At 36.2% G+C, this 19,388-nt stretch overlaps 2 protein-coding genes across 3 annotated transcripts; one reads left to right on the forward strand and one right to left on the reverse strand.

Annotated features, from left to right (window-relative positions):
- Positions 1–9,621: 9,621 nt before the first annotated feature.
- On the reverse strand, positions 9,622–16,132 carry LOC140806382 (uncharacterized). 2 transcript variants are annotated; one of them, XM_073163013.1, is made up of 8 exons: positions 15,794–16,132; positions 14,467–14,627; positions 13,788–14,035; positions 12,823–12,942; positions 12,573–12,729; positions 11,405–11,544; positions 11,257–11,292; positions 9,622–10,659 (listed from the first exon to the last, which is right to left on the reverse strand). In XM_073163013.1, the coding sequence occupies exons 2-8, from the start codon at positions 14,540–14,542 to the stop codon at positions 9,871–9,873; spliced, it is 1,566 nt and encodes a 521-aa protein (XP_073019114.1). In that variant the 5' UTR covers positions 14,543–14,627; positions 15,794–16,132; the 3' UTR covers positions 9,622–9,870. The 2 variants fall into 2 exon arrangements, with proteins under 2 accessions (XP_073019114.1, XP_073019115.1); XM_073163014.1 differs by having other exon boundaries at positions 11,405–11,541; positions 15,794–16,130.
- An 819-nt stretch (positions 16,133–16,951) lies between these two features.
- Positions 16,952–19,378, forward strand: LOC140806384 (exocyst complex component EXO70C2-like). Its single transcript, XM_073163015.1, has one exon. It carries the CDS (start codon positions 17,084–17,086, stop codon positions 19,097–19,099), a length of 2,016 nt encoding a protein of 671 aa, XP_073019116.1. The 5' UTR covers positions 16,952–17,083; the 3' UTR covers positions 19,100–19,378.
- The last annotated feature ends 10 nt before the right edge of the window (positions 19,379–19,388 follow it).

The raw sequence follows: 19,388 nt of genomic DNA on the forward strand, positions 1-19,388 counted from the left end.
ATCTAATCCAAGAGCCATTTGGCCATGCTATTTTCCTGGAATTCCTTTAATATGAACCTCCAAGTCACCGATGTCTATTATCCCTTGGTAAGTTCCTATTATAAATTTTTACAAATAGTATGTGATATTGAAAGAGAATTGATTCCTTTGACAAGTAATATCAAATACTATTTCAACTTCTTTTCAGCATTCTGTGTATCTAAGTTTTCTTATCGTTGAAAAGATTTTTGGTACTGGTTGGGTTTTATGGAAATGTGTTTTTACCTACATGTGACTTGTGATTCTATCGTCTTGGAGAGATAGTCTTTTTAATTTCACTCTAATGCTTTGATTTCTTTGTAGAATTGACTTGTTTTAGATCTGGATATTTGTTTCATGTATTGAAGAAAACTCGATTATTTTTGGATAAATTGTCTGATCAACTTTTCTAAATTTTGTTGGTATTTCAATAAACTCATTTCAAATAAAAAATTTGAATGAAGTATATTATATAGAGCATATGAAACCCAATAGGTAACAAAATATGATTTATTGCCTCCTTTCATCAATCTTTTTTCCTTGATGTTTTGATGTAACATCAAGGCTTGAAATCTCAATCTCTAGGTTATAGGTGATTCTTGGATAAACTGCTATTACAATTTTTCCAACACAAATATTTCCTGATATATTTTTCAGTATTGAATCTTGAAAATTAATCATTCGTTTATAAGATATTGCAATATCTATGAGTGAATATATTCCTCCGAAAATAGCTTTTATCATGATCTGTAATGCTCTAATATGAATCAGTGACATGGTTCGTGCTACTTCTGACTTGAGCATTTGTAATTCATCTTCTACTTCTTCAAAATGAATTAGCTACATCTTCAATAGGTTTTTTTTGTAAGTTTCATTGGGATTGTCATTTCTTTTCTAGAAACCTTGTAGATTAAGTTATGTTTTCTTTTCTTATGCCACGATTACCTAATCAATTTTCTATTTTTCATGCGTATAATTCTTGATATCTCTTTAGGATATGATTTTCTCTCATTATCGTTTGTACCATATTGTGAGATATAGTTTTATTGTTGAAGAAACCATACAAATATTCATGTGTTTCATATCAAAACACTTTTTGATTCCTTCTTGTCCGAGTTTCTGCTGTGTGTTTCTCCACCAACCTGAAAATCTACTTGAGGTCCTTCCATATTTATATCATAGGATCCCACAATTTTTTTGGTGGTTCTTGAGAAGCCATTCTACTAACTTGTTATTAGTCACTCCAATTGTGTTTATTTTCAGATATGCGACCTTAAGGTCTGTAAAAGACTCTGCAAGATCTTGAAGATCAATTATTTCTATGATTTTCATCAAATCGTTTTATTTTGTAAGACAATCTTGATAAGATTGATCATTTTCTTGTCGTCGGTTAAAGTTTTTTGCACTACATTTGTCTTCCCTCTTTGATGTAATAAATGTTCGGTACCAAATAAAAGTGATAACTTCCTCCCACGATCCTATTGCTAGAACTGGATTGGTGTTCTAGGCTTTGCATCCTTGTTTGAATTCCTTCAATGTTTTAAAATTTTCTTGTTGTTTCTTGAAGATATATTCAATTTGTTGTGGTGCATAATATAGTTGATTGTCATAATTTTGTATCATATTTTTTTTATTTTCCTAAGATCTCCCATATGTTTATATGAATCTAAAAAAAAATTTAAGAATCTATTAATTTGAATCATTTTCTATCTTAGTAATAATTTCTGTTCATAGTAGGTTTTGTCATCTAATCTATATTAGATCTTCTTGTTCAAAATATTTCATGGTATCGATATAACTTGAAATAAATAAATCTCAAACAAATATTCAGATTCATATTTTGAGAAAATATTTCATCCTCAACAAGATAAGTTATTCAACGGTAATAATTTTATATGTTTGAAATAAAAAAAACATAGTCTCTGGTACCATTTTCATGGCTTTTCTAAGGATTTTTTTTAATAATAATCAAACCAGAGTTATTTTGGATATTTTTTAAAAATATTTATGTTTGAAAGACCAAATTGGACAAATTTTTTTAAAGACGGAGAACTAATTTGATAACCTAAAAAAGATCGAATTAAATGTTCAGTTTTGTTTTCTTCAATACATGAAACAAATATCCAGAGTTCCATTCCGCCATTCCCATATCAAGTTTCTTGAGGAATTTTTTTTTGTTTTACATGGAATTGAACTCACGTCTTAATTCCTTTTGTTGGAGATATTTACGTCAGTCCAAGTTTGTGGATTTTGCAAACATGTCATGGGGGTTACTTTTTTTTGCCCCACGGTTACTTAATAATTGATAGATTTTTTTATTTAATTGATTACTATACATTCTTTCAAATAAAAAAGCTGAATACTATCAATATTTTTTGCATATTTTCTTTTATTATGCATTATTTCACATGAAAAAGTGGATTACTATTAATATTTTTTGAACTTAGAATATCTTTTCTACGTTTTATAACAAAAAATGATTCGTACTTAATTTTTTAAACTTCAAGTTAAATGAACATATAAATTTGTAGTTAGCAGTTCAGATTTGATTTTTTAACTTTCAAGTTAAATAAACATATACGTTTTATAAAATAGTTCAAACTTTATTTTTTAAAATTCAATTTAAATGAACATATAAATTTATAGTTAGTGGTTTGAACTTAATTTTTGAAGTTCGAGTTAAACGAACATATAAATTTGTGGATAGTATTTTTTAAACCTACAATATATTTTCTATTTTTATAAGTAAAAATAGTTCGTACTTAATATTTTGAACTTAAAGTTAAATGAATATATAAAAATGTTGATATCTAATTTATATTTACCTATAATATTCATCTATACATTGTTTATTATCTAATATTTGATTTGCATATGGTTTCAATCTATAAATTTAGCTTAAATAAATATTTGTGAATGTTGGTGTTTTATTGTATTTGAAAAAATTGTAAGATCATGACGATGTGAATAATTTTAAGCCTTTATTTTTTGTAATAATAATAATAATGTATTGTGATTTCATCGACTTATTAAGATGAACATAATCATATAATGTTGCTATAATGTTTGCTGATTTGATCGATTTATATATGATTAATATATGTTCAAATAAAAAAGTCAAATTGTAGTGACCCGTTCCAGAATCACCTACTAATCAAGAACTAAGCATGCAACTAACTTAATTAACAATAATCAGAGATAACAGCGGAAAAGTCAACAACAATACCGATTATACAACCCAATCGAAGTCTAGAATAACTCAAAATGAAATATCCAAAACAACCATATCGAATCAAAACAATACCGATAACTAAACCAACCAGCTACTCAACGTCCTCCTCCTGCTCCTCCTGAGCTGTCCAACCTGAGACCTGCCCCGTGGGAATGGGGTGTCCAAGAATAAACAAAACCGAGGACGTGAGCGATAAGAACGCCCAGTACAAAAGTATGAGTATACAAACCTATATGAAATGCACATGCTATGATCATGATACCGGGGTAGTCAAGAAACAGGAGTCACAAAAGGATCTCAACAATGCTCAGTCTAGAGGCGCCAAGTGGATAGTGCCGCGCGGTCCAACCTCTGGGTCACTGCATCCACTACAAGACAGACGTGGACCTAAAATGTCCCGGACCACCGAAGCCCTCCCGACCCGTCGGCCACTGTGTACTCTCGGTGTCCATGCGTCCACAAGACAGGGCTGAGCGGCCCCAAGATATAGCTTATCTCGAAAGAGATACAGCTCAACAGTAAAGGCTATCTCAAAGGAGAATACGGCTCAACATGAAATGCAACGTGCAGTAATAAACGTGACATAATAGCATGCATCATATGACATATATCAATGCACCACATAATCATGCAACACATATAAGAATGTATACTCAACCAGGATATCTCGGATAGTACTTTCGTACCTCTATCACAGCAATCCTAATCCACTGGAACCACCAGACAACAGGTCTAATCCAAGCCTATTCATCAAGTGAAAACCATCACTAAACTTATCTACCAGACTTAACTAGATAATCCTGAGATAAATACTGATAAAATTCCAAACCTTCGTCCGTCGCTAGCCCGCTGATGCCGCTAGCTCCCAACTAGAGCACAGCTCTGCTACAAGACCAGCAGCTCCCCGCTAGTGCCCAAATCTCGGAACACGACTAGAACCTGTCAGAAACGACTGAAATGCTATGGAACTCTCTGAATTGGCGATTCAAAATGAGGAAATCCGACCACTATTTATAGGCCATGTTCGGATCCTCCGAACACCACTTCGGAACGTCCGAACGCTACGTGTCCATTGGCTCTTGACAGCTCATGATCGGATCCTCCGATCAACACTTCGGACCGTCCGAACATGCACGTGTCCAGCTGCTCTTGACACCTCATGATCGGATCCTCCGATCATACACTTCGGACCGTCCGAACATGCACGTGTCCATCGACTCTTGACACCTCATGTTCGGATCCACCGAACCTACACTTCGAAACGTCCGAACTCCCACGTGTCGATCAACTCTTGACACCTAATGATCGGATCCACCGAACTCACTTCGGACCTTCCGAACTCTTCGGTGCTTCCGAACCATCTTCGGACCTTCCGATCATGACTCGGTCAAAATTACACCTTAAACCTTCTTAATCACCAATACTCCGTTAATTACCCAATTTGGGATTCGGGCTACTACATTCTCCCCCCCTTAAAAATGATTTCGTCCTCGAAATCAGGCTTAGAGAATGAACAAAACGAAACAACTCTCCATGCGCTCTAACCAATCCTCAGCATCATCGGGAGTCTCACCACCAACTAAAGGCTTAGGCCCCATCTGAATAAAACGATGCAAATCGAAACGCCTAGGACCATCCCGACGATGACGATGCTCACGATGACGTCTATGATCGTCCTGGTCGCCCCAACGACCTACACTTCCCTGACTACTCTCATCACCAAAGTGGTCAGCCATCGCTACAACATAGAATGGGGAAACTAGTAAATTGGTCAACGGAAATCCCAAAACAGAAATCTATATCCCAAAATCGTACGCATGCTCTGATACCATAAATGTAGTGACCCGTTCCAGAATCACCTACTAATCAAGAACTAAGCATGCAACTAACTTAATTAACAATAATCAGAGATAACAGCGGAAAAGTCAACAACAATACCGATTATACAACCCAATCGAAGTCTAGAATAACTCAAAATGAAATATCCAAAACAACCATATCGAATCAAAACAATACCGATAACTAAACCAACCAGCTACTCAACGTCCTCCTCCTGCTCCTCCTGAGCTGTCCAACCTGAGACCTGCCCCGTGGGAATGGGGTGTCCAAGAATAAACAAAACCGAGGACGTGAGCGATAAGAACGCCCAGTACAAAAGTATGAGTATACAAACCTATATGAAATGCACATGCTATGATCATGATACCGGGGTAGTCAAGAAACAGGAGTCACAAAAGGATCTCAACAATGCTCAGTCTAGAGGCGCCAAGTGGATAGTGCCGCGCGGTCCAACCTCTGGGTCACTGCATCCACTACAAGACAGACGTGGACCTAAAATGTCCCGGACCACCGAAGCCCTCCCGACCCGTCGGCCACTGTGTACTCTCGGTGTCCATGCGTCCACAAGACAGGGCTGAGCGGCCCCAAGATATAGCTTATCTCGAAAGAGATACAGCTCAACAGTAAAGGCTATCTCAAAGGAGAATACGGCTCAACATGAAATGCAACGTGCAGTAATAAACGTGACATAATAGCATGCATCATATGACATATATCAATGCACCACATAATCATGCAACACATATAAGAATGTATACTCAACCAGGATATCTCGGATAGTACTTTCGTACCTCTATCACAGCAATCCTAATCCACTGGAACCACCAGACAACAGGTCTAATCCAAGCCTATTCATCAAGTGAAAACCATCACTAAACTTATCTACCAGACTTAACTAGATAATCCTGAGATAAATACTGATAAAATTCCAAACCTTCGTCCGTCGCTAGCCCGCTGATGCCGCTAGCTCCCAACTAGAGCACAGCTCTGCTACAAGACCAGCAGCTCCCCGCTAGTGCCCAAATCTCGGAACACGACTAGAACCTGTCAGAAACGACTGAAATGCTATGGAACTCTCTGAATTGGCGATTCAAAATGAGGAAATCCGACCACTATTTATAGGCCATGTTCGGATCCTCCGAACACCACTTCGGAACGTCCGAACGCTACGTGTCCATTGGCTCTTGACAGCTCATGATCGGATCCTCCGATCAACACTTCGGACCGTCCGAACATGCACGTGTCCAGCTGCTCTTGACACCTCATGATCGGATCCTCCGATCATACACTTCGGACCGTCCGAACATGCACGTGTCCATCGACTCTTGACACCTCATGTTCGGATCCACCGAACCTACACTTCGAAACGTCCGAACTCCCACGTGTCGATCAACTCTTGACACCTAATGATCGGATCCACCGAACTCACTTCGGACCTTCCGAACTCTTCGGTGCTTCCGAACCATCTTCGGACCTTCCGATCATGACTCGGTCAAAATTACACCTTAAACCTTCTTAATCACCAATACTCCGTTAATTACCCAATTTGGGATTCGGGCTACTACACAAATACTATTAATATTTTTTACATATTTTTTTCTCATGCATTCTTTCACATGAAAAGTGGCCTACTATTAATATTTTTTAAAACATACAGTATATTTTCTATGTTTTATAACAACAAAAATGGTTCAAACTTAATTTTTTGAAATTCAAGTTAAATAAACATATACGCTTTATAACCAAAAATTGTTCGAACTTTATTTTTTAAACTTCAAATTAAATAACATATAAATATGTAGTTAGTGGTTCAAACTTTGTACTTATAGAAAAATTAAGAAAGTCAGATAATAAAATATAAATCAAAACAAGAGAAGAGTTTTGTTTTCTGCTATATATATTTTTTATTTAGTAATGAACCTTTTTTTAGGCAAATACACCAACGAAAAGAACCAAAAAAATAGCAACAATATTTGTCCACTACAACCATTAAATAACAAATATGCAAAGATTATTGTTTCCTGTAATACTTTGTTACTAACAAACCATTATTAACAGACTTCATTTAACAAGACAGATAACTAAAGATTTGGACAAATCTTTAACAATTCGACAATCTCTCCCTTAAACCGATAAAGTCAACATCGGTTTAATAAGAGCACACTCCCTCAAACTTGTTCTGTAGTGTACTAATACCAAGTAGCTTGCTTAGTTTTTGAAATGCAGACAATTCGAGGGCTTGGTTTTCACTTCTTCAATAATATCTGGCATTGTTGCTATCAAATATGTTAAGCTTCCAACAATTTTCTAGTAAAGTTTGATGTCAATCTTCTTTCTTTCACAATATTTGGTTAACTTCAAACCACACTCTATTGGAGTACTTGCAGAATTGCATTTCTCCATCTTAAACAAGCATGCACAAAACTTTTTGAACATATTTATTTTGGGAAATAAAAATGTCATAAGTAGATTGAACTACTTTAATACCAAGAAAATCATGCATCTTACCAAGATCCGACGTATCAAACTCAACCATCATGGACTCTTTAAAATTTTCAAACATGATACTATCATTACCCATGAATATAAAATCATCAACATATAAGCAATAATGAACATTTTTCCTTCATCTTCAAATTTTGTACGAAGTGTATAAACATATGGACATTTTTGAAAACCCACCTCAAAAAAATAAGCATCAATCGATTATACCATGTTTATGGGACTTGCTTTAGCCCATACAAAGCTTTCTTCAATTTATAGAATTATCCTCATTTCCAAGCTTAATAAACCAGGAGGTTGATCCATATGTGTGTGTGTATGTGTGTGTGTTCTTCTAAGTCTCCATGTAAGAACGCTGATTTAACATTCAAGTAGAAGATAGATCATGATTATTGCGTTGCTAAGGTAATTACCATTCTGATCGTATCATGCCTTGCAACTGGAGAAAACATTTCTTTATAGTCGATTCCAAAACTCTTGTTTGTAACGTTTTGCTACCAAATGTACCTTGAATTTGTTGTTTTTTCCATTTTCTTTTCTTTTACTCTTGTAAATCCACATCACAACTATTTTGGAAGCTTGATCAGTTCTCAAGTTTTATTTTTTCTCGATCGCATCCATTGCATTTCGCTATTTTGATTCTTTGATGCCATCTTCGAAAGCTATTGGGTCACAATATGAAAATAGAGCAAAATAAACAAACGTACCTTCAATTTGGTTAATACCAGTTACCTCATAATCTGTCATCCATGTCGGTCTTCTTCTGATTGTTGCTCGTTCTCTGCAGATGGCGCATTCTCCAAAGCATGTTACATGTATTCTCCATTTTCTCCATCAAAATCAACTTGAATTTGTTGTCAAACAGTTCATCGTAGAAAAGCTACTGAACATCGTGAATATTTTTTGTATTGGGATAGCTCTGCCAATTCTCATGTTAGTATCTATGTGGTTCAACTTTGAACATGAGTCTTTTTCCGCACATATATCTTACTTTGCTACTTTGTATGTCAACCAAATTGAGATGAAGTGATTTTGTTTTGCCGGAAATTTTACTAGGTGTTTATTCACCACCTCTAAACACCTAGTCAATCCTAACAACATATGAGATTGAATATATGTTGATAGTCATAGACTGAAAAAAGAAAGCTAGAGAATTCAACTGTTCGTTGTTGCGATTACAATCATTAAATAACAAAAAGACACTTGGTTATTACATGTTGCTTAATTAGTTCAATATAACCCGACATAGGATATTGATAAGATAATGAATTCCTTCAAAAACATTACTTAAGAATTGAAATTCAATCATTATAGAAGATTAAATAATATGTACATTAACTGTGATTCTAACTGTTTATATATTATTTTAATTAAATTATTTATATTGTCTTTGTTTCATCCTTTTATTTTAATTTCAATTAGGTTTATTAATTTATTCAATTTTTTTAAATTTAACTATAGAATTGTTCTTGAAGTAGATTTGTAATATATCTACTTTTGTCGGACGATATCCACATTAGTTATTAAAATTTGACATGTACACTTGCAATAATATTTTGTTTAAAGATGTTCAGTTGTTATAAATTAAAGTGTTGAAAAAACCCGATCAATTAGATTAGACAGAAAATAGTTATATTTATATATAATGTATTAGAAATTCAAGAGATGCATAAAATATATCATCATTTCATTTACGACAAAGAAAATACACCATTGATATTAAATATTATGAGAAAATATTTGTATTCACCAAGAACTTAGGAGAAGTAGACAAATAACAACAAAATTATATAACGAATAATAAATTATTTAAAATAAACACGTGAGAACATACAATCTTCACATACGTGATTAATATGAATTTATATATATATATAAAAATCATTTATTATATTAACTAATTTACCTAAAAAAAATCACTTTTACGTGCAACGTCCGTTCGTACACACACACACATATATATATCCAATTTGATTTTGCTTTCCTTTCCTTGTACTTTTTTCCCATATTTTAAGAAGGAATGAAACTGATGAAGACAAAGGTAACGATTCATTTAATAGAATTGCTTGCGACTGAGAAAGCAGCAACACAAACTATTCATTGAATTAAGTAAACATAACTTAACTACACTATGCAAAACGAAATCTTCGTCTACAACTAGCAAAACGAAATCTTCATCTACATCATCCAACATTGGAAAAAAACCACCTTCAAACTATGCTGCAAGAACGTATCACTTGGTTCGGAAAACGCTACTCCTCCCACAGACACCAAAGATCCTACTGGCGACTCATGGGGGCCATTGGCAATGATGATGCCTGATTGCAAAAACTACCTTCCGCTGTTTGGAAGTTCTGATAAGAATCAGTTGGTGTAGTAAAAGTAGAAACCCCATCGATAGGAGTGTCAACAGGAGCATAACCAGGCAGGGTTGCCGGCAGTTGGCTCATGTTATAGCCATATGGCCCATTCATCATGGGCATGGCAGCAGGCATATACTGGGGCAATGGATAAAGCTGTATAGGTGGTGGTAGTGGCGGAAGTGGAGGAGGGGATGATGGTGGAGGAGGAGCAGCTTCATTGGAATTCAACTCCTGTGCGGTGACTGAAAAATTGTGTTGTAGTTGTTCGGGATGTGAATAGGGTAGAACTGCTGCCTGCGGATACTGAGGAACATAAGAAGGGTGATCATTCTCGATCTTTGCTCTCTTTTCAGAAGGATATTCGCTGGGCAAGTCTTTAGGTGTATTGCTTATAGCACCTGGTTCGAGAGAAGCGATGGCGTAACTCAGTACTTGAGCCGAGGATGTTAATGCAGTGAGTTGTGCCGCGACCGCAGCTGCTGCAGATTTAGGATCTTCTACGTAGCCAGATTTGTCAGCCAAAGATGCCTGACGAGCGTGGATTGTTGAAATTGACTGCTCTCGGGCTCTAGGTATAAGATTATGTGGCACCTGAGAGGCGGAACTTTTGATTCCACTTTGTTCGGGTAAAACTTGACCATTACAACTGCTGCCAAGCAACTGCCTGCAAATACTACCTGTCTGTTCTGAGCACGTCTGTGCTGCCTGGGAATTATATTTTGGAAATTCTTTTGATTAGATGAGATGCTGAATTATACACAATACCGCAATTGATTTTCAATCTAGCTATATAAATCAGGATTCTGAAGGGATTTTTCGTTTGATAATTCTGGAATCTTCATGTCTAGACACTCTCATACATAAATCATAAATTACAGGTAACTGGACAACTCAGCAGATATTACCATGGTTGACATACAATAATGTTCTTGAAAAAAACACTCGATAAAATATTTTACTTAAAACTGCATAATGGCCTGTAAACCATATATATACAGGTCGTATAAAATTATCGAGGTCATATCACTAACTTGTCGATCAAACACGATACAACCAAAAAAAACTCAACTCAAGTTTACCCACAAGGCCATATTAATACTAATCCAGAGGGGGTACAGAGAAATTTCCTTCATTTATTTTATTTTCTCTTTCTTGCCTCAGTCGACGAAATATTCCTTCCGAGAAAATTAATTGAATCGTTTGAAAATGCAATTATAAACTAACAAGCTAAACCAGCATGGTGTAACATCCAATTGCCAAATAGGCCATCGGAGAAAATTCATGAGGACCAAAATGAGTTACCTGAAGTTGATCATGGACTTGGTCCAGCTTATATTCCTAAAAGCAATACAAGAAACTCTTGGTTAGAAAAAAGGGTATAAGGTGATCAAAATCAAATTTAAGATATAAATTCCAAAACTACTGTGCACGTACACTCCAAAAAATATACCTGCTCCTGTAGAGCCTCCCGCAAAAAAGCTACAAGGTTGGATCTTGAAGCTTCAAAAACTTGTAGCTGCTCAATGCAGTCCCTTAATGTTGCATTCTGCCCCTTCAACTCGTCGGTCATGCTACCACTGACATTGCCTACTCGATAATTCCAAAAGAAAAAGGGATCCAACAAAGGCAGAAAGGTTAAAAATTAAAAAGAGGTGAATGTGTTTCCAACTTAAAAAACAAAAGGAAACATTAAAGAAAAACTGCACACACAGATGAATTTAGGCAGACATATTACATGAATATTGTAGTTTTTTTTTTTTTGCTTGATTACTATAGGCCCCAAACAGTATCAGGAAATCATATAGCTCAATTTTAATCTAAAAACCTACCAGGATTTAAAAAATTATCACATTTACCATGAACACCACAATTTCACTGTCATCACCCACTTAGGTAGAGCTAGTTTTTTTTTATCTTATTGGAGATTAAAATAAACTGTGCAAAGATTATCTCATGGAGACATTTTTCTCTCCTTTCTATCTATCAATTAGCTCTGTCAAATCCAGCAAGAATGTTCAGGACTAGCTTTCTCGAACTCAAGTAAATAAGCATTTTCACAGAATTTAGGGTTGGCTCATCCACTCATACATGCAATGCACATAGGTAAAGGGGAAATAGGTAACTGGATGCCCTTCGCATTTGCGACAGTCATGGGAGGGAAAAGCACATAGAACACGGTCGCTCAATCAGAGTAATTTCCTACCTATAAATGTGGATAAACATGGAGCTCTCCACATTTATCGCAAAAGTTACTCCTTTCCATAGCATTAGGAAGCTAATGCCTAAATACCGCTGGTAAATAATCTTAATTACATTCTTCCAATCTCATATTCAATTCCTAAAATAGACCATATATCACTATCTGCAGCTTCATATTCCAGATTTAACATTGACAGTGAAAAAACTAGCTGTTCTGGTACGAGTATATAAAAATTTCAGTAGTCTGAGAACTCAAATTGCAACACAGCTTAAAGTATGCCACCAACAGCATATGGATAGTTTCATCACAAAGCAATGCAAGATTTTAAAAGAATCCACAATTATTGTCATGAGCTACAAACTCAACACCGAGGACAGACTGAACAATTGTAATTAACATGCATAATATTAATAAGTACCTAATCTGTAATTCCCTTCAATATCTTTATCCACTTTCTCCACAAAGGCGATGGCATTTCTGCACTTGAATAAAATGGCATCTTCATCCTGTTGACTGTTGTTAACAGCTTGATAACCTGAAACTAACTTATCCAGAGTATTGGCACCAGCAGGCTTCTGCTTGTGAGTGAAGGATAGAATGAACAAACAAAGATTACATTAAAATTGGCGCAACAAAAAAACCAATCAAATCAAATGAAATAGAGATACCAGTTTATATCCTGCAGGCTTCCAATTCATGCTGTCATATTCTGATTGCCTTTTCACAAACTCTTCCTTGAGACTATGGCCCCTCGACCCAAATACTTTTCGCTCCTCCCAGATATTTATCTGTTAGTGAATCAAATCCGATTATTTACAATATCACCCACATCACATCAGCTGTTCAAATAATAACAATATTGGGACAGAAATGCAAGATAACGCAATCCACGACATGCTATTATTCTTAATCTTATCATAATCCTGAGAAGCATTTAGAAGGTAGGTACCAAGAAGTAAAATATGTTCCCACAAGAGAAACATGTTTGTACCAACATTTCCAGGTGTATGGTTAAAAACCACCTTAAGATGCCCAAATAACTATCACCACACATAATAGTAAAAGCAAAACCCTGATACAACAATCAATAAGAGCAAAGGGTAAAGCCATCCCAAGAGATGGCAGCCACATAGCGATGTTCGTGTATGTTCTGGGTAATAAAGGGTCAAACCTCAAAGGCATCGTGACGACTAGGCTTTTAGGAAATGGAGATTAAATTACAAAAAAGTGATTATAGGTAATGTTGTGAAGACCATGGCAAGCCTAATATAAAAAGAGTAAAACCAAAAGGGTGACGGAAAAATCACATAAATATTTAAATAATTTGATATGTATCTAAAAAAATAAGATTGTCCTTTCATGTGATCACTGTAACTACGCACAGATGATCTGAATAAAATGTTCACCTGAATAACTGAGCAGGTGGACCTTTTAAGAAAGGACCTTCGAAAATAAAAATTGAACGAAACTGATAGAACACACAAAACCTGGAATCAATCTTCATACATTTTGTTTGGGCATTTTTCTTCTATAACGAACTTACCTTGTTGATGCAATTGAAAATCCTTTCTATTATGGAAAGGGTAAGCCACAATTCTACATGTAAAATAATAATAGAAAAGGAAAAATATACCAAGCGAAAAGAAGCATTCCTGCCAAACTCATCCCCATTTTCAATTACATCACGGAGAGAACCTGGAAGAACCTTCCAAAACTCCACAACAAACTCTACACCTTTTCGTCTGCTGTTTTGGAGAATGTCATTTGCAAGATACAGGAAAGCCAATCGCTGCTCACGAGGTGCACAATAAAACTGTCTATCCCATGTTTCAACAACTTGTTTAGCTTTGTTCATATGAAAAATGCACCAATGTGATAGAGCTTAATCATGTATGTAAAGGAAATGTAACAGAAAGCTAGAAGATGATGTTCATCTGGAGGGTAAATAACTTAACGCCACAGAACAGACACTTGGTATGTTTGAAGTTTACGAGAAGTAAAATGGTGCATATAGTCACCTTTACATTCGAATACATCTATACAACATAACGTAGAAGAAACTCTTCAGCCTGAAATGATCTTAATGGATATTTGTCTTGGACAGTGAACTCCGAAGTCACAAAAAAATAGATGCTAGCAATACCAAACAACAAAGAGAAAGTGCTGTCGAGTTTCCACAAGTATAATCTTTTCAACAAGGAAAACCCAATTGTGGGATCAGGCAAAACATGCAAAACATATTAAGCTGTCATAAATGCAAATAAAAGGCTAACAGGTATAAATATGTCAGAAAGTAATAATTAGCAGGATACTCTCAATGCTCTGCTGTGAGCTGTTGAGCTTCGCCAGCTTCTCAACGAGAATAAGTGGATTAAAATTGCTTCCCATTGTTCCTCAAACAAAGCCAAACTAGTCACTGGGTCCTAAGACAGGCCCAACGAACCAAAAATAAAAGGAGAGAGAGAAGGGAATCCTGCAGAATAAATATAAATGAAAATAGAATAAGCATGCTTAGAATTAACATTGAAAATAACCAACCACCAGCTAACAAACTAGCACAAGTGCTGCTCTCCAAGATAACTGCAGTATGTATCAACCAGACACACTAAACTATGCTCTGTGCAAAACAAGTCTACGCATAAAAAAAAGCACGATGTTAATAATAGACATGAGACCGAGGAGAATGTTTGCAGCTGAATATATGAAGCATTATTTTGGGTATATTAGCAGGTAGCAGAAGCTCCAAAAACCCACAACACATGGGCATGCTAGATGAGTCCCAAACGAGATACTGACCTCAATTTTCACAACTAAAAGCACATATGGTTTCTGAAATTCAGGACATTTAACAAACTTATGACATAAATGCTGGTTAACTTTGGGTGTTTCATCTTTAAGACAGCTGATAATTAATCGGGATTTATGATTCCTAACAAATGTATGTAACTGCATAATTCATGAAACATAAACTACTAATCAAATCCAAAAGAGATAACATAAACGGTCATAATTAATTCAACTAATGGTTATTAATTTAACACACAACAAATAGTTACTGATTTCACACATAGCCCAAGAATTTTATTGCACCTTCTCCATCAACCCTACGGGTACACGTGTCTCTACAGACAAACCAAATAAAGAAAACGAATGAATGCAAAATGAAAACCTTCCATCTCTGTCACTCAGCAGTTTCCATATATGAGCTCTCCTCTTCTTCCACAGCAGCCAAAAAAGGAAGAAATAAACAAAGTCCTCGGACTGGAATTTCTCAAGCAAAGTGATGTACGAAAAATACATGTCAAGACAAATGATTGAGAATTTAGGAAAATCTACCCACAGATGTTTGATCGATAGCGAAGAGAAACAATTTATCGGAAAAGACAATTTTTTGCGACAGAAACTCACAAGTAGTGGCTATTAATCGTTAGTGAGATCAATTAATTGCAAAAAAAAATAAAAGTAAGATAACTTAATTGCTCTCTTTCAACCAACACACAAGTTCCTGTTACATAAAATAACAATTACACCTGAAACATAAGTTAAACAAAGAAAAACAAAGCAGGTAAAGAGAAACAAAAGAAAATAAGCCCACATTTGAAAGAGAAACAAAATATAACGCGATAGCTTGAAACCAACCTTTTCTGGAAGAAGCCGAGGGGCGTCAGGCAATAAAAAGTCGGAGTTTTACATAAGCGACAGCCTTGAATATCAGCTGCTGGAAAGATTAGGGGTTTCTCCTGGAACGCCAACCGAAAAACTTGATATTTTTTATTCTTTGATACCTCCGAGTTGTTTATATCTAGCTTTCAGCAGCAGCAGCGAGAATTGCAGCAAAGAACGGCCGAATTTAGGGTTGGGTTGGGCCCCTGCTGGCGAAATTGAAAGGTACCGAGACTGGAAGGACAAGGGGGAGAAGATTTTGAGGGCTGGTGCCGAAATGCGTGGATGTACGATAAATTCCCGAAAATGCCCTTGGTATTTTTAAGATGTCTTAACTCTCTTATAAAGCCAAAAATCTTGCAGAAATGGTATAATCCTTTTTTTACTTTTTAAACATAAACAACTTTATGAACTATATAAAAAAGTGAAACGGATTTTTTTATTTATGAAAAAATATTATTTTTTTTATATAAAAATTCTCTTACGTTATATAATCCCTCAAGTAACCTTATTTGATTTAATTAATTATTTTTTCCAAATCAAGTTTTTTTTTTTTACACATTTAGTGTATTTAATTTAATAAAAGTTTTAATTAAATGTTTTAAACCAACTAATTAACCTATGAGAAATAAACTTGGACTGTACAGACACAATACTAGTAGCACATAAATTTATAATTTAGTTTCATGAGCAAAATAATGTATGGGCATTATGACACAACATGGAAGAATTGATAGTCATTGCAATGTTAAAAAAAAAAAAAAAAAAAAATGCAGGACAAACTGAAAAATGAAATAAGGATTGAAATGAAACCAAGACTTGTTGGAATTTGAGAGCCATTTTTAAACTAAGCTGTTGTTATTCTTTTTGCCTTTCAAAGTAAAAATAACGCATGTTCCCATTCTCCGGCTGCTTACCATTGGCCGAATTTCCAAATTATTTAATAATAATAATAATAATATTATGTATATACTATGTAATAAGAGAAGTTATTTTTCGTCACTTCTAAATAATAATAATAATAATAATAAAATGTGATTTATTTATTGATAATTGTGAGAAAGTATTTTTATATATGACTATAATAATAATAAGAAATTAAATATTTGGATCGTTGATGGAGAGCAAGTCCTTTATTCTGCCAACCCCTCGTTTTCCACAGTGTCCGCTCAGCCCCCCCTTGTAACCCATGCATATATAATAATTCCCCATCACTTTCGGGTCTTCCTCTTCTTTCTGCAACCCTCCTCTGTCCGAAATTCTGTCATGGATTTACAGAAAGAATCACCCATCACAGACAAGGAAACCAATTATGAAACCCAAAAGCCTGACCCGGATCAAGATTCCTCGCCCGAAACACTCCCGGACCCTCTGCTCCACTCTGACATTGGAGACGGAGAAGAAAATCCTGGTGCAATCGAGCTCCAACAATCGTCCCCCTTGCCTCCCGATCTCAACAAAATTTCTGAAGAAATTGATATATACATTTCCCACTTGTCTGCATCCGACGGAGATGAATCAACTCCCCTTGATGTGCCCATTTTTGTCGAGCAATTCGCCGTTCTTCTCCAAGCCAAGATCGAAGACTACGACTCCGGCGATTGCCCCGTGAAATGGAGTAAACTGACTGAAGAAGATTCGACTTCATTTCTCGAACTTGTTCATCGGGTTTGTTCCCTGCTCCACGCCATTTCACATTTCTCCTCAGAATACAAGTACGCTCATTCGATCAACCTCATTGGCCGGGTTCTTCAGCATGCAATGTCTTACCTGGAGGAAGAATTCAAATCACTTCTCCAAGATTACATTATCCCTGATTCAGATCCGTATGACAAAAAGCCCAAACAATCATCAACACCATCAAGTTCTAATCAAGAAGCGGATCAAAATCAGCCCACAGAACCGGAGGAAAACCATTTTCCAGGATACTCGGATGACATTATTTCAAACCTGATAAGACTGGCAAAGGCGATGATTGATGGAGGCTATGAAAAGGAGTGTTGCGAGATCTATTTTGTGGCCAGAAGAAATGCATTGGAAGAGACCTTACGCAAACTTGGATTTGAGAAATACAGCATCGATGATGTTCAAAAAATGAACTGGGAATCACTGGAGAGAGAGATTGTTGCCTGGATCAGAACAATCAACCAATTCGCAACCGTGCATTTTCCCAGGGAGTGCAAACTCGCAGGCTCGGTGCTCTCAGATCATCCTTCAATATTTGAAGGCCTATTTGGCAGCCTGGCGAATTTTGTGATGATGCAGCTCCTCAATTTTGCCGAGGCTGTCGCTCTGACGAAACGAGCAGCTGAAAAGTTGTTCAAGTTTCTTGATTTATATGAGGCTTTGAGAGATATCCCCCCGACAGCTGACAGTTTCTTCCCGCAAGAGCTGGCACGTGAGCTTAAAACAGAGGCCTCGATGATAAGAAGTCATCTCGGCGAAGCCATGGTTCTGATTTTCATGGAGCTCGAGAACTCAATCAATTCTGATTCAGGGAAAACTCCGGTTCCAGGTGGTGCAGTTCATCCGTTGACTCGGTACATCATGAATTATCTGAAATACGCTATCGAGTACAAAGAAACATTAGAGCAAGTTTTCCGGGAGCATCAGAAGATTGAAAGAGCTGATTCCGCCACCGGATCAGATTACGATTACAATTCGCAAGCCGCCCAGAATGAAAATAGAATAAAGGAATCACCCTTCCAGTCTCAGATGATAAAGGTCATGGATTTACTGGATTCAAATCTAGAGGGCAAATCGAAGCTTTACAGGGACCCTTCATTGAGCATGATTTTCATGATGAACAACGGTAGGTACATTATGCAGAAGATAAAAGGGTCAAATGAAATCAACAGCCTGATGGGTAACACGTGGTGCAGAAAAAGATCCTCGGATCTGAGGCAATATCACAGGGGATATCAGCGTGAAACGTGGGGAAAATTGCTGGTTTGTTTGCATCCTGAGGGTTTGACGGTGAATGGTAAAGTGGCGAAGCCGGTTCTGAAGGAGAGATTCAAGAGTTTCAACTCAATGTTCGATGAAATACACAAGACACAGAGCAGTTGGGTGGTTAGCGATGAGCAGCTTCAATCAGAGCTAAGGGTTTCAATATCGAACATGGTGATTCCTGCTTACAGGTCATTTTTAGGAAGGTTCAGTCAAGTGTTCACACCAGGAAGACAAACAGAGAAGTATGTTAAGTATCAGGCTGAAGATATCGAAACATACATTGACGAGTTGTTCGACGGGAACGCATCCCCAATGGGAAAGAGAGTATAATTATCAGCATAGGATGTAATGTAGTGTACAGAGTAAAATACCTGAGGGGACATTACTGCTGCTGCTTCTTTTTCCCATCTTTGTTTAGTTTATAGTTTCGGTTTTCCTTGTCACATAGTCTGTAGCTGATCTTGCAAGTAGAATCAAGAATGCAATATGTCTTGTATTTATTAAATACACCAAAAAGAATGAATAAATCCATTACCTACATTTGTCTTGTGTCTGCAATAAATACTGATGAATCCGTTTGGTCTAAATTTAGCCAGAGACACAAAGAAGAATTAAACAC

This window comes from Primulina eburnea, chromosome 11, assembly GCF_022965805.1.
Source record: "Primulina eburnea isolate SZY01 chromosome 11, ASM2296580v1, whole genome shotgun sequence".
NCBI lineage: Eukaryota > Viridiplantae > Streptophyta > Magnoliopsida > Lamiales > Gesneriaceae > Primulina > Primulina eburnea.